The sequence below is a fragment of the Ambystoma mexicanum genome, chromosome 11, assembly GCF_040938575.1.
Source record: "Ambystoma mexicanum isolate Mex_15411 chromosome 11, UKY_AmexF1_1, whole genome shotgun sequence".
NCBI lineage: Eukaryota > Metazoa > Chordata > Amphibia > Caudata > Ambystomatidae > Ambystoma > Ambystoma mexicanum.
Genome location: NC_090934.1, coordinates 1,277,559,264 through 1,277,574,204, shown reverse-complemented (window position 1 = coordinate 1,277,574,204; position 14,941 = coordinate 1,277,559,264). Strand labels below are relative to the sequence as shown.

General features: G+C 45.5%; 1 protein-coding gene across 1 annotated transcript in view; it reads right to left on the bottom strand.

Moving 5' to 3' along the window:
* Positions 1–9,066, bottom strand: part of CHRNA7 (cholinergic receptor nicotinic alpha 7 subunit) — a 501,912-nt gene extending 492,846 nt beyond the window's left edge. The window contains exons 1-2 of the mRNA XM_069624754.1: positions 8,589–9,066; positions 7,638–7,777 (exon numbers count right to left, since the gene is read on the bottom strand). Of these exons, the coding sequence (XP_069480855.1) occupies positions 7,638–7,777; positions 8,589–8,640 (192 nt within the window). The 5' untranslated portion in view covers positions 8,641–9,066. The remainder of the gene's footprint in view (positions 1–7,637; positions 7,778–8,588) is intronic.
* Between the last annotated feature and the right edge of the window lie 5,875 nt (positions 9,067–14,941).

The window sequence follows — 14,941 nt, the reverse complement described above, 5'->3', positions numbered from 1 at the left end:
TGCAAATTAAAATATTTATTTGAAAAATTAAACAATATATATCACACTTTTATGAATAAATTAATATTTGATAGCACACTTATGAATATGACAGTGATCAACAATGGATAATCTCACAGTAGCACAATTCTCAATTACTTAGGAGTTGGTATAGAAAGGATAAGGTAGCTCAGAATACGTGTACGATTTCAAGGGAATGCAATGATGGAAAAGAATACAGCACAGAAATAAACTGATATGGTTTCAACAAGAGATAATATGATCACTTTTTCTTTTGACAATTCACTCCCCCCCCTATGCAATATAAAGAGATGGAAGAAGAGCACACAATTTTCAGGAATACAATCAAATGCAATACCAATTCAGTTCCCCCCTAGCAAGCTTGTTTTCAGGAATACAATCAAATTCAATACCAATTCAGTTCCCCCCTAGCAAGCTTGGAGCAACCGGTATGCTTTTTAAAACATGCCAAAATACTTTTAATGTGATTTACAATGAAGTGAAAATATGCTAAAAATGATTTTAATTCCCTATAGGAGATTCAAGGTAGGTGATAGCTACTTAAGATTGGTTCAGGTCAACACTATAAGTGATTCATGAGGGATTATCAGGTTGAAAACGGATTTCTGCAGTTGCAAGCAAAAAACAGCGATTTTTGACAGGTGGAGAAATTTGATTCAAATTGCAATTCGCTGCACTTTTTCCGAGTGCGTCGAGCGTGATTAGTAGTTTAGGGCTTGTTGGAAAGCTGAGGATCTTAGCTTTAAAATGAAAGTTAAGTCTTGTTCCTAGCACACGCGGTTCAAAAGTTAAGGACGATTTTGTGGAGGTAGATTTCAGAAATGAAATAAAGCTCAGAATGACAAAGGACACTTTCACAGGTTTGAAATCACAGAATGGACACACAATTTCTATGATGCAGTTTTAAATAGGTGGAAATGGTTTGAATTAGATTATTTTAAACTAAGAGATTGGTTTGCACAGCTCTGGCTGGATACTCACTCCTAATTTTGAAATAGGCCGTCAAGATCTGGTCATGTTTAGGCTTCACTCACCACGGACGGTCTCTGGTACCGGTTCTGCTCACAGAGATCTGGTCTGGGTCTCTGGTTTTGGCAAAAGTTCTGGCACTGCACAGCGGTCTGGTCTGGGTCTGGTCTTCTATCGGCACTGCACGGCGGTCTGGATACAGCTCTGCTTTCTGGGTTCTGGCACAGGGTTCTAGGCCAGAATCAAACAGCTCGCCCGGCTGTTGAATAGTTTGGTTAGGTTGCTGGATTCTGAGGCCTCTGAAGGATTCAGCTTGTGGACTAGGCCTCTCTGCTACAAGTTCTGAAGTCTGGATTCTAAATTCTGGTTCTGGAGTCTTCTGGATTTGAAGTCTGGATTCTAAGTTCTGGTTCTGGAGTCTTCTGGCAAAGCGCTTCGCAGGAAATCAGTTTGAAGTGGAAAGTGAATGTCTCTACCTGGGTCTCAGTGGCTCTTTTTATGTCTTTTGAAAGTAGGTGGGAAGGCTGACTTTCTATGCCCAACCCTCTGAGGATCCTGATAGGCTAGCAAATTCTTTGTCGCCTGACTGGGGAACAGAGTTGTGAGTCATCCAGCAACCTTTTTTTGGCATGCAGAAAGAACACTCCCCTTGTCAATTTGCACACAAATCACTTTTTGACTTAAATGCATATTTATCTATGTCCAGTTAACATATTTTCTGTAGCGCCAAACCATCCGATCCCTGTCTTTGTAAGATGTCGTGTCCACTTCTGACAGGATTCTGCCCTTTTCATCCAGAACACAACCTCTAAACCTTTCCAGAATTTACACAAATGTGCGCAAGGAATATGGGCATCAGATGATGAAGTGTCATATTTTTAACATACAGACATTTGGAGTAATACCTTATTTTCTGCTACTACCCCCCAGAACATACCACAGAGTCCTAACACCTCTTAAAATGTGCACAGAAAAATCACAGGAATAATGATATTATTGATATAATTTTGACGATTATGTTCTATAAATTATCCATCTTTCTAAAATTATGCTCTGGCCCAGATGGGTGTGGTTTAGGTCCCAAAGCACATGGGGGAATTTCTGTCTGTCCCCGCCTCCAAGCTCAGCTGGCTCACAGGGGCAGGGCTCCTACCAGTTTCTTCCAAGAGGAAGTCATTTACGACCCCCTGATTTAGCATTTGCCTGAGCCAAGGAAAGTTCATTGTTCTGTTTCCTGCAGTCCCAGGTATTCCTCCCCTAATTCAATCAAAGAGGTGTGATCTCCTTTTGGTGGGAACAGCAGAAGGCAGCCAGGCCTGTGAATGCAGTTGCTGGGCAAGTTTCAACTGCTGTCGGGGGTAGTTGCCGGGCAGAATTCAATCTCTTTAAGCCAGGCTTCAACCAAATGTCACTTTTGTTCCAGTTTTTCTTCAATCAAATCAAACTTACAATTTTGACACATGCAGCTAGAATGCTGATTCTAAGTTCAAAACTATGACATTTAAACAGTTGCAACCTATGTGACACTCCAAAGTAAATCACTCATTTATTTTAAACATTTCGATTTTAGTGGCTTTAAGTCCAATTCACTTAAGATGCTGACATCCACAGCTCAGCCAGTTTTGTTATGAACATTATTTTAGGCTCTTCCTCTTTCCGGATTTGGTATTCACACAAGACTTCATTCTACCAGACGTCTGCTGGTGTTCAGTAAGATTTTTGAATATCTTGCAATGTTTGAAATAGGCATTTTGAGCTTGCATTTCAGAGAAACAAATGTGATTTCAAAGCGCTTTTTGAGCTAACAGGCACTGCTGTTTTTCCTTTGGCACCACGTTTCAGTCATGGCGCTACTGGCCCTCACGCTCGTACTGGTGGGTGGCAGGTCAGACAACCATTTTGGTGTGCGCAAGAACTGCGCGGTTTTCCTGGATTCTGGCGCAAATGTGGGCTTTTCGGCCATCTTGGATTTTCTAAGCCCACGGCACCAAATGTTGTAGCATAATGATTCAAACGTGGGTCAAGACACCTGACAATATACTATCTTCCTGGGGCATGCCATTTTTTTCTGGCTGGTTGCCCCTATATGGTAATACTGGTATATATTGGTGCACCATATATTGTGGGCAAAGGCATAATGAAAATGCATTAAAAACTGTATTCTGCACTATTGGTAACTTGCATCTAGTGTTTTTTTGTATGTGCTACCATACACATTTGTTTTATATGCTACCATAAACAATTGATTGTAAAGTGTGGCTTTAGATCAATTTTTTTCCCCAGAAAGGGCTGTAAAATGCACCTATTATTTTACAAAATGTCTCAGGGAGAAACTTCACTTGCTTGCTTCCCCTCAAGCCTCCTCACACACAAACCTCATGTTTGAGAGAAAGGTTTCAGATCAGCCTGACTGCCTCCAAACATTATTAGAAATAAATAACCTTGCTTGGGGTTTACGGTCTACATTTTGAGACAATTGCCAGGTGCTCCAAGTGCCACGTGATTGCTCTACAAAGCAGAATTACCTAAATCAATGCACACACCTCAAGTCTAGAATCACTATCTGTCTGACTCCTTGAGGCAAGTTTCCAGATAATACAGCAATGGCTCAATACATTGTTGCAAGTGTTTATGTGAAATCATGAATGTATTATTGCACGTTGTCTAGACTAGGAGCCAAGTCACTGTTTCCCCCCCTCTGCTCAGGAGTAGCGCTCAGGGGTAGCGGTTTCTTTGTTAAACAGGTAGAAGGTAGCAATTGACTCTGCTGATCCACATGACTGTACTGTATTTAAAGTTATAGTAGACATCCCAAAAAAGCAGCACTGGCAAAGCCAACAATTTTGCTTTTGTGTAGGCGTTTTCAGGTCCTATCTGCCCATAAGTTGGCAATAGCGACAAATGCTTCACTACTTGGGAATATTATAGCTGTGACTGGCAGATACCTATCTATTGCTTTTTAAGAGCCAATACTGTTGTTCTTTCCAATGCTTATTTTTTACAGAAATTCTGTTCAGAGAGCAGATGTGAGGATGCACATATTCCCCATTAATCAAATTGCTAAAAGCTTACATTCTTATGACATTTTTATTACACTGGAGCTGGTTTATAGCAGTATTTGAGCCATTACAGTTTGTGAGACTGTTTAGCAATACCAGTGTCCTCCCAGTAAAAGCACAGAGCTACCTCATAGAAATCCCAGGGGGTTGCATTTTGGGTGGGGAGAGATTGGCAATAGAGACTAGCAGGGGCAGGGGCAGTCAATGGGTGGGTAAAATGGCAAACAACACCCACAGGCTGTGTCTCTTTCCTCACATCCTATTATTCCTATCCTATCTTCAAGTCCCATGCCAATAGGTTTGGCTTATAGGCTAACAGTTCCACCTAATAGCCAAAACCAAAAATGAGACACCACTGTGCCCATGATGTGGGTCTGCGTGCTCCCTGTTGAACACACACATTTCAGCACTCTACAATTCCCTTCTCTATGCCCACCTGCCATATCCACACACCTCTGCCACCACCTGATCTATAACAAAACCACCCACTATAGCTCCAAGAAACCCACAGGCTGGCGCTGATCAGGGTCTGTCCAAAGATTCTGGAAACTTTTCCCAGATGAAAACCGTGGAAGTACTGAACTCCTATATTAACGCCCAAGAAACCTCCTTGTTCTGACATTGAGAGGGGCCACGTCTCTGCATGAAGTGAGCGACCAGGTGAACAGTGAATAATAGGCAGAATTGTCACGCCTTAAAATGGACCAGTTCCTAAAGTGCGCACAATAGAGGCACCTATGTCACATGAAATCAACACAATAGGCACTCAGAGTGTAAAATATTCGGGTTGCCTTTCAGCAGAAGGAAGGGCTTAGAACAGCAGAGACTGATTTAAGGTGAAAGGTAAGCGCTGGTGAATGGTTGGATGGGAGAAAGGTTTGGAACAACATCAGAACACACACCAGGTGGGCCTCCTCACCTGCGCACTTCAGGATGGGAATGAAGAATTGCCATTGCCCTGGGATCCGGCAAACAAGAAGCCTAAACATGCCGCCAGACTCTCCATGCAATCAGTATGGTATGGCAACAAGTACTCATAGAGCCCACACTCGCCTTGAGAAGACATCAAGGTGCTAGATGCAGAAAGAACGATCAGGCGCAACCGGTCAGAAGCCCCGACCATGACCGATTCTGCTTCATCATCACCGTGATGCACTGTATATTCGTTCTTTATCTCCGTCTGGTCCTCTTCCCTCCCCCAGGGTGTGTACAAACGCTGAGACGCCTCAGGGTCTGGGCTTTACATAAATGCAATAAATAAATAAATAAAGGTACCCGGACAGAGAATTCAAAGTGGAAATGATTGCCGATGCAGAGTGTTTCATGACTTCCCACTAGGTTTAAGCTACAGAAAACGCCATACATTCATGTATTAGACCAATCAAAACATAGATTGTTGACTAGGTGTAATAATGAGTTTACACCGCACCCAGCAAGTTGCCCGTCTGGAATTACTCTGAGTGATCCTGAGAGGGATTGTCTAACACGTGGGGCCTGAAGCTAATGTAGTTGGGCTTACTGCAGTGACATTCACATCTGTAAATGCCCACACATCGCTGCTGAGTGCCCTAGCCTGTCTACACCTCTGGCTTGTATGGTAGGAACCCAGCAGTGCTAAAGCGTGTTCATGTGTTCGGTGATCTGCCACATCCCCCATGCAATGCACAACTATAGCAAGTCCATTGCCGTGAAAGATGGGACAATAGCGGAGGTGGGGAGCGCCTCGCAGCAGGCTTAAGGCGTGCTCTTGCGGGCCTGCGGTCGGTGTCCCTGTGATCTGATGAGTTAAGGCGCTGATCCCCACCCCTACCACCTGCTGTAGAGAGTGGGTCCTTGGTGGACAAGTCCATCCGATCCTGTCCGCCTCCACTCACCTGTGCAGATCAGGTCGGAGGTATGGTATTAGGCGCGTTATAAAAAAACAATAAAATAAAATAAACAAATAAAGTGGCAGTCCCATATCACAGCCTTTTGCTAGATCAAGGACTCCTCTGAATGAAGAAACCACCCCCCCCCCCAAATCCTAGCTCATCAAAGCCACCTGGGGAACAGTCAATCATTGCCCACACACTTTACTGGGCTCCAGGCACTAATCAAACGCGCCAATCAATACAAAGGAAGCACTGAGGTTTTAAGTAGCCGTCTCCAATCATTTCCTCGGGTTTACACGACCCCAGGGTCTATAAAGCCAGGCCACTGAATTCAAGAATGCGCCGATTTTACATGTCCATGATGTGGGACTGCAAAAGCGTTGGACAACAACATACAGTTTATGCCGACCAAGGCAGACTGCTAAACTAGAAGCTATGAAAGGAATGTCATATCGGGTTTTAAATATTGTGTGCAGCTGTATCAACAAAAAAATACTTCTATATGACATAGGCTGTATCAAATAGGTTTCATTATCCAAAAGAACAGCTAATCGCTTATGAACGTGAACTTTCGAGAGTACACACACAGGCCCCTTTGGCAAATGCACAGTAACATCTTTCGACTTTATGGAGTTTAAAAAGTGGAATCACAGAAAATAACCTTGTTGTTTTTTATCGCTGGAGTTTTTAAATGGCCGTATGGCTTTCAGGCCACAGTGTGGGTCAGGGGTTGGCGACGGTCCCCTGAATGTTGAGGGACTTGTAACAGAGAACTTGAGTTAAACACTATGGGCCGGATCCATGGAATTTTTTGCACTGTACAAAGTGACTCTGCACTGCTGAAAAGTCACTTTGCACTGAGGACACAAAAGCTGATTTATGAAACCCTGTGCAAAGTATATTTTTGCAGGGCAAAGTCAGTACAACATGACTTTGGACTGTCTTTGCATTGCAAAAATACACTTTGCACGGGGTTCCATGAATCAGGGTTTGTGTCGGCCATGCAAAGTCACTTTTCAGCAGTGCAAAGTCACTTTGAACCGTGCAAAAAAAAAAAATCCATGAATCGGGCCCTTTATACAGGCTAGGGCTGGCCTATAGACCAATAGGGCAATGCCCGAACCAAAAACGCAAAGGGCTAGTGTGGGCCAGGGTGATAAGTTACTTCACTATGTGGCTAGTAGTTTTGACCAGTGCTACTGAATAAATATTCTTTAAAATGCACAACTTGCATCACATTTTATCAACTAAATTCCTCCTTGGGCACTTCTCAAAAGGTCTGTTACAAAAGGAATTAATTGCCATTTGCGACTGTGGGCCTCTTTTTCATTGGTGCTCAAGACAACTTTGAGCCCCAGTCCGACATTGAATATATAATTGTCTGATACTGAATTTGAACAGTTTCCAAAAATAAATAACAGTGTTCAACAATTTCTTTTCAAAAGCTTTTTTTTAAGTGGCTGGGTTGCTCCAAGACTAGGGGTTAAAAGTATGGTCACCAGCCACAACGAGAGCCCACAATAACCCAGGAAACATTCTAGGCAGAAACTCTGAACAACTGAACAACTGATCTTAATCTGATTCCAAGGATTCTTCAACTCGATGCTACTCACACTTTCAGCATGTGGATTAAATGAACTACTCAATTGGAGAAATGACTTTCCACCCCCATCCCCCACCTCCGCACCCAAGTGTTGGAAAGAAAGGTTGTTTTTACCACGTCCATGATCTGCATCAGGCTGAGGCCAAAGGTCACTGTGAGAGGATGGGAGTCATTGGCCACGGGTCTCTCCAGGGGGTTGTAGTTCTTCAGCAGTTCCTTGTACAGCCTCCTCTGGTACTCGCCTTGCAGGGACACTTGAAGAGCAGAAATAAAGAAAAGGATGATCAGCAGCGGGCTAAGGATAGGAAATCCAGGAGGGCCAAAGCGGGGCTGCTTCACGTGGGCGGGTTGGCACTGCCCTCAGAAAAGCTCATTTCACTTTGACAGCTCCACTCGGGGGTCACGTGGATTTCTGTTAGTTTGTACTTCTTGTGGCCTAATTTGTTTATGTCGAACTGTGAAAAGCTACAGTAAAGTAAAGGTCAATAGGAAAATAGTGATGGTACAGGGAAAGAAGGGAGTGAGACAAGGAAGGAAGGAAGGAAGGAAGGAAGGAAGGAAGGAAGGAAGGAAGGAAGGAAGGAAGGAAGGAAGGAAGGAAGGAAGGAAGGAAGGAAGGAAGGAAGGAAGGAAGGAAGGAAGGAAGGAAGGAAGGAAGGAAGGAGCTAAAGGGTGGCAAAAAGAAAGGAAGGAAGGAAGGAAGGAACTAAAGGGTGGCAAAAAGAAAGAAAGGAAGGAAGGGTGGCAAAAAGAAAGGAAGGAAGGAAGGAAGGAAGGAAGGAAGGGTGGAAGGAAGGAAGGAGCTAAAGGAAGGAAGGAAGGAAGGAAGGAAGAGCTAAAGGGTGGCAAAAAGAAAGGAAGGAAGGAGCTAAAGGGAGGAAGGAAGGAAGGAAGGAAGGAAGGAAGGAAGGTGAGGAAGGAAGGAAGGAATGGTGGCAAAAAGAAAGGAAGGAAGGAAGGAAGGAAGGAAGGAAGGAAGGAAGGAAGGAAGGAAGGAAGGAAGGAAGGAAGGAAGGAAGGAAGGAAGGAAGGAAGGAAGGAAGGAAGGAAGGAAGGAAGGCTTACCATGGATCCATGAAGCAATAAGAAAGCAGCAATACATGAACCGAATTCCCATTGTCTGATATGAAATATCCAGAGGTCTCTCTATTGCTGTTCAATGGAAAAAGCTCTGAGATGGAGCACTGTCCGTCTTATAAATAAAACGAAGCCAGCGGTCTGCGTGAGGGTGCTTCTGCTCCAAGGCTACTGTGCAAGGGCAGCTGGAGGCGCGTATCCCCCGCGAGCGCGCCAGTGACGGGGGTGCACAGGCTGGGGGGGATCCCCGCTCCCAGCGAGAGGTGGCTCAGGCGGAGCTCCCGCGTGCAGGCAGGCGAGCAGCCGGCAACGGCAGGCGGGGCTCTCTTCCAGCACCTCTGCCCAGCCGCCCGTGCAGCTTGAGACAATCCGGAGAAGGCGGGACACAGGCTGCTCCTCTGGCCAAGAAATGCAAGTCCATATCGTGCGGGGCGAGGACGAGTGCTAAAAGTGAAATGCTGCTCTTTGCCGAGCCCCGCCCCCTCCAACCTCCCCTATCAGCTGCCCGCCCTCCTCCCCACAACACCCCCCTCCCCTTCTCTTTCGAGCAGACTAGACATACGCTCCCTCTCTAACAGGCAAACCGTCACCGTCACCGTCTCCCTCTCTGCTAGTTTCAATACCTCTTTCTCTCCCACCTATCCCCCGTTCTTTCCTTACGCTGCCCCCGTACCGTGCTATGCCCATTCGCTTTCCACCCCCCTCCTCGCTATTGTATGCCTCATATCTGTGTCCCTGTGTGACGAAATGACTGTGGCTCTGCAGGAGTACAGGATGAGTAGTGACTAAAGCACCTACTCAGCCCCTCAATACTACTGAACCAAGAGCCCACTCACGAAGGTGAAACAAGACACAACGGAAATGGCGTACCTCCTTCCATGGGCCTAATTTAGAGGGCGTGGGGGGGTGTGTCCCCCCCAACTTTCATGGCACACCATTTTGTCCCCATTCATTTGGCAGGGGCACCTTTTCTTCAGATGTCATGTCCCCCCCAACATTTTCAGCAAAGTTACTCCAATGCCTCATCACATTTTTGGGTGGCGCAGCCTGAGGGCACACTGCACTCTTTTTCGAAGGGATGTAAGCTAGCACGGAAGGTTCACAACCAACTTAGTACTATGGCAGCAAAGTAAATTAAATGTCTAATCAAGGTTCTGTAAAAATACGAAACTTTATTTAAATTAAAAATCCACACAACTAATAAACAAACAAATGAAGGCACCCCTGTAGGGGAAATCACAGCGAAAGCAGACTTTGGAATAAAGGGCCACTCTGAGTTTGAAGACCGGTGCAGACAGGCAATCCTTTCAGCATCAAATATTCCAGTTAAATGAATATGTCTTTAAAAAGAAGAGGCATCGGTAGTGCCCTTTAACGATCAACAGCGTTGAGTCAGGCTTTCTGGCGTTGAACTGGTGATTTCGGTGCTGGCCGGGTTAGAGAGTGGCAGCAAGGGGTTCCAAGGATATGGTGCTGTTCGGCAGTGGCAAATGATTGTCGGTTTAAAGACGCTAAGGATGACCGGCAATGTCGAGTCGGCATTGCTGGAAAACTCGGCGGCCGCTGGTGTGGAGAAGAGAAGTCTGGCCTTCGGCAGTGAGGGGGCTCAAAACGTTGTCGGGGTAGTGCAGTGGCAACTGCTTCGAACTCCACGAGAATGGTAACCAGGCATGCAATGTTGAGTTGGGGACTCTAAAAGACTTGGCGTTGCAGAAACAGCGGAGCTTCAGCATTGAGCAAAAATCAAAGACGCAGAGTCTGTCGTGCATCGAAATCGATATTGAGTCCAGCCGTTCCCTTGCAGCAGCTTGGATGGCAGTGATGGAGCTGAAACCGGTGTCAATGCGGCTCAGAGATTCAGGAGAGACAGCCGTCGCTTGCTCGGCTCTTTGGGTGCTGTGAGACCTATTTCAGGGTCTGGTCTCAGAGGCAAAGTGAATCCTTTCTTCTCCCTTTCCCAACGAGGAAGGTCTGTAGAACGCACTTGCAGGGTTCTATCACCTCCAGTGAGCAGGGTCCTGGGTGCCAGTGTCTTAGTAGCAGTAGGCCTTTTCTAGCTAGAAGGTCATCCCTAATACACTGTTGAGATGATTAGGGAGAAGAGATGTCCTCTTCCTTGGAGCTCATCGACTTCCCCGCTCTGGAAGAGGACGTTGGAGTAGACTGTACTCCCGATTAGATTCCAATGAATCCTTCTTCAAGCATCCTCCAAAGGTGAATCCACTGATGAGAGGGTCTCCCCACTTATAGAGCAGCTAAAAGCCCACAGCAGATTGGTTCACTTCTTGCGTCCTCTAAGGGGCTCAATTCTGACTGCTCTTTCAGAATCTTCTTCCCTGGTGATGTCATATCCAGAGTTCTTTGTCTGCAGGTAATTGGGAGAGGGACATGAATGTTGGGAGCCCTAGGAAAATTCAAGATGGTGGGTCCTCTGTCTGGACTGCAATACATTCCTGAGCTGCTCTGACTCCACCCATTCCTCTTTCTGCCTACATCAAAAGTCTTTCTCAATTAATACACTGGTGTGACTTCCCTTGGCTGCTTTCTGACGCATAGACCTCTCCCTGCCCCCTGCGGTAGTCCTGCCTTTCCGGAAGTTGACAACCCTTTTCCAGGGAAGACAAAGGCTGCTGTTGGGGTTGAACGCACATGGCTTGTTTTAGGTGAAACTCAGTCCGATGCAGTGAATTCACACAACCATTGGACCAGGAAGGTCTCAAGTACCCAAGTGATAAATTGCATCACTGGCTTCTGGCTATATACATTTATTTATTTATTTATCTTGCGGCGAAAGCCCACAGGCATCAGGGCGCACACAAATCGCCTCGGACTTACATAAAAGACAGGACATCATTTTCTACCTAAATCATGGTACGTAACCTCTAGGTAGGCTTCCTTCACCTAAACAAGTTTGTTTTCAGGGCTTTCCTAAACGTTGAGTCGTTCTTTTCTTGTCTTAGCTGCGTCGGTATGCTGTTCCATTTCTGAGCTGCTTTCACTAGAAATGCCCGGCCCGGGCCATTTCACCGTTTGGAATTCCAACAGTCACCAGGTCAAAACCAGATATGGTTTATATTAGATATTAACCTGTCATCAGACTTCTGGGCTCCTACAAGTATATATATTTAAAACTGCTGTTGGTTTTCAAAGGTATTTCCATCTTTATTACAAAAAAATCCAATCTGAAAATTAGAATAACTTGAATTAAATGCATGCCATCTAGAATGGCATTTTCTTAAGGTCGCCATGAATGGTCCCTCCAAATTGTAGTCTTCTACCAGTTTGGTATGAGATTTTGCAACCAAATTCCAGTTTGCACTTTTAAGTGAACAAACCAGTTGAAACATTATAAAAGTGAAGCCCCATTGCAGCTATACATACTTCTGGCATGCCAATTACTGCTGTCATGCCTGTCAGTAATAGCCCAAGAGATCCTGGGTCTTTCTCACATTAACTACTCACTGTGCGCCACCGCGTCCCACCATGCTCCAAGGTAGCCACGCACGGTGTGATAAGATAGACACTTGAGCCAGATGCACTGCCTCCATTTTTGGATTTTTCATGACCTCGTTTGCGTTGATCTCAGATGCCTTCAGCCATGTCTTGGCAGAGTTTGAGTCTCTCGATCCATTACTGTCCGCCCTCCGGTTGACTTCTCAAAGACTGAAGTGCGCGTGTATATCAGAGTCTAGAAAATGGCTGGCTCTGGGCAGTTCACATGGTGGACTCAACCTCACCCAAAAAGAAGGCTGGAAACAGAGGCTGATCCTTGCACGTAAGGAGGGTACCATTTCCTGCGTCGCCTGCTGCCTCCATGAGGAAGATGTTGCTGGGGCTACCAGACATAGCTACGTTGTGGTCTCTGAGTTAAACCAAGATCGCAATTTTTTGTTTCTTCTGAACGCAAAGGCAGAAATGTTAGTGCTCTTACCTGGGATAGCTGCGTCCTGCGAGTGTTTGTTGGAGACCATGTAGGAAAGGTCTCCCCAATCAAGGTTTCACCCACCAAGCAAGGGAAGGGTGTTAAATGGATGGGTTTGCTTGATTTTCTCAACACCAGCGGGAGACTCTGAAAAGTGTAAAGAGGCTTCCACGTACCTACCAAACTCCCTGTCCTCAACTCAGAAGTCTCCTCTGTTATCCTCCTTTTTAGTTTTTGTTTTTGATTTTATTCTAATATTGAGCCCCATTACATGTTCAGCGGTAACCCGCCGGTGCTACTGGCAGGATGCGCCGAACTCGCAACACCGTTCCGCTGCCTGATATCCCGGTGCGACCGGGACAGTACAAGTCCTGGCGGCCCGGGATGTCAGGTAGCAGAAAGTTTAAGCCCCCGTGGGAATGGGGACAAGGAAGCACCAGCACCGGTTCTAACAGTGTCTGTGTTTCTGGGAAAACCATGCCTGCAGAGGCCGGTGCCCTTAGCAGGTCAGACCTGCCGGGAGCAACGGCCCCTGCAGGCAAACATGTAGTCTGGCGGTCCAGAAAGGGTGCTGGTACGCTGCTATATATTTCCGAACGGCCAGGCTCATAATGAGGCGTTGTCTTGCAATTGCCTTCTTTGCTAGACTTTCAAGTCTACTGTACCTCTGGTTCACCTTTACATTTCGTCTTTTATATCTTATCATATCATGGCTCATTGTTCATCTTGTTTCCTTTTTATTCTGTTCAGTTGTTTAACTGGTCAACATAACTTTGATTGCACCAAGTCATTGGTCTATGTACAACGCTTAGGTGCAACCGCTTTAGAAGTAAAATAAACAAAAAATAAACAAACAATTACTCATTCCCAGCAGCAGGCATTTCCGGTTGGTGCCTTATATGTGGATGTTGGTACATTCAATGATGCACCCAATGACCAGCAGGCCCATTTGGTTACAAACACACCTACACTAGTTTGTAAAGCACTGTGTTTTGTCTGAAAGTGAGACTGTTTGGCAGATCTAACGTTCAGGGCAGAAGCCATTACTACACCTCCGATAATTGTGAAACATCTGTGAGATTCCCTTTAGCAGATGGAAATCTGTCACACCCTGTCAATTTCTTTCCTCTTGTCTAACTGAACATTTAACTCCAGTTTCCTCTCCTTCTTTAGCTCCATTTTCTCTTTCACTCTCTCTCTCTTGCCCACCTCCTGTCTCATTGACTATCTCCCTCTCCTCTCTCCTTCTTTCATTAACTCGCCCTCATCGCTCTCATTTTCGGCTTTCTCCACCTTTGTCTGTCTTTGTACCTTTCGCTTTTTTGTTCAACTTCTTTAACTGCCTAGCCCTGTCTTCTCTGTTGGCCCCTCACTCTTTGTCTCTTCTCTTTCCCATATGTCTCACTCTTTCACTGCCTTCTCTCTCTACCCCTCTCAATCTCTCTTTTCCCACTTGCTCCCCTCTTTCACTCTCTCGTTCTAAATCTTGGACTTTCTGAAGTATTCTGCCTCCTGCAGGAACTACCCTGAGCCAGTAATAACAAGGAGCCGGAACCACGCTGACTCAGGTATGTAGAAAAAGGAAACACGCTTTATTCTCTTGGTTACAGGTTCAGTATTGCATATAGCAGAGAGAGATCATCATTAGCTTCTTCCCTGGTTCCCTGCCCAGCTCCAAGTCCTCAATCCTCAGGCCCCCCCACAATCCAAGCTCCCCTAGCATTCCAAGACAGCTCTTACACTGACTCAGACCTCATTCATACATATGCAGTATACAACACATCCCCCCCCCATTTACAATCAAAAGAAAATGCACAAACACACAACCATGCTATGATTAACAACCACAACATTTCTACTACTCCTTCTACCCTGGCCTGCCACACCAGGGTCTCCGTGCTGCTACCACCAAGCACAACCTTGCCACAATGGACAAACAAAAACCAAAACTACAAACCAAAACCCACCAAACTAAAACACCTTCCGCCAGGCCTGCTACTCCTGGCCTCAAGTCTGCCACACTTGAGCACAAACCCAACACCCCGACCGAGGCTAACTCACCTGCCAAAATAGTGTAGCCACAAATCTAGAAAACGTACACAATGGCCAAAACAGATAGTCCTAAACATGCCAACAATGATCCCATGCACTCTAACAAATATCCCAACAACCATGCCTCATCCTCCTCCCCTAGAGAAAACATGAAAAAGGAATGAAAAATCTAGAAAAGAGACATACGACACAAAGATCACAAAAATACAAAATGCAACCACAGTATCGTGGAATGAAAAGGAATGAAAAATCTAGAAAAGAGACATACGACACAAAGATCACAAAAATACAAAACGCAACCACGGTATCATGGAATGAAAAGGAATGAAAAATCTAGAAAAGAGACATACGACGCAAAGATCACAAA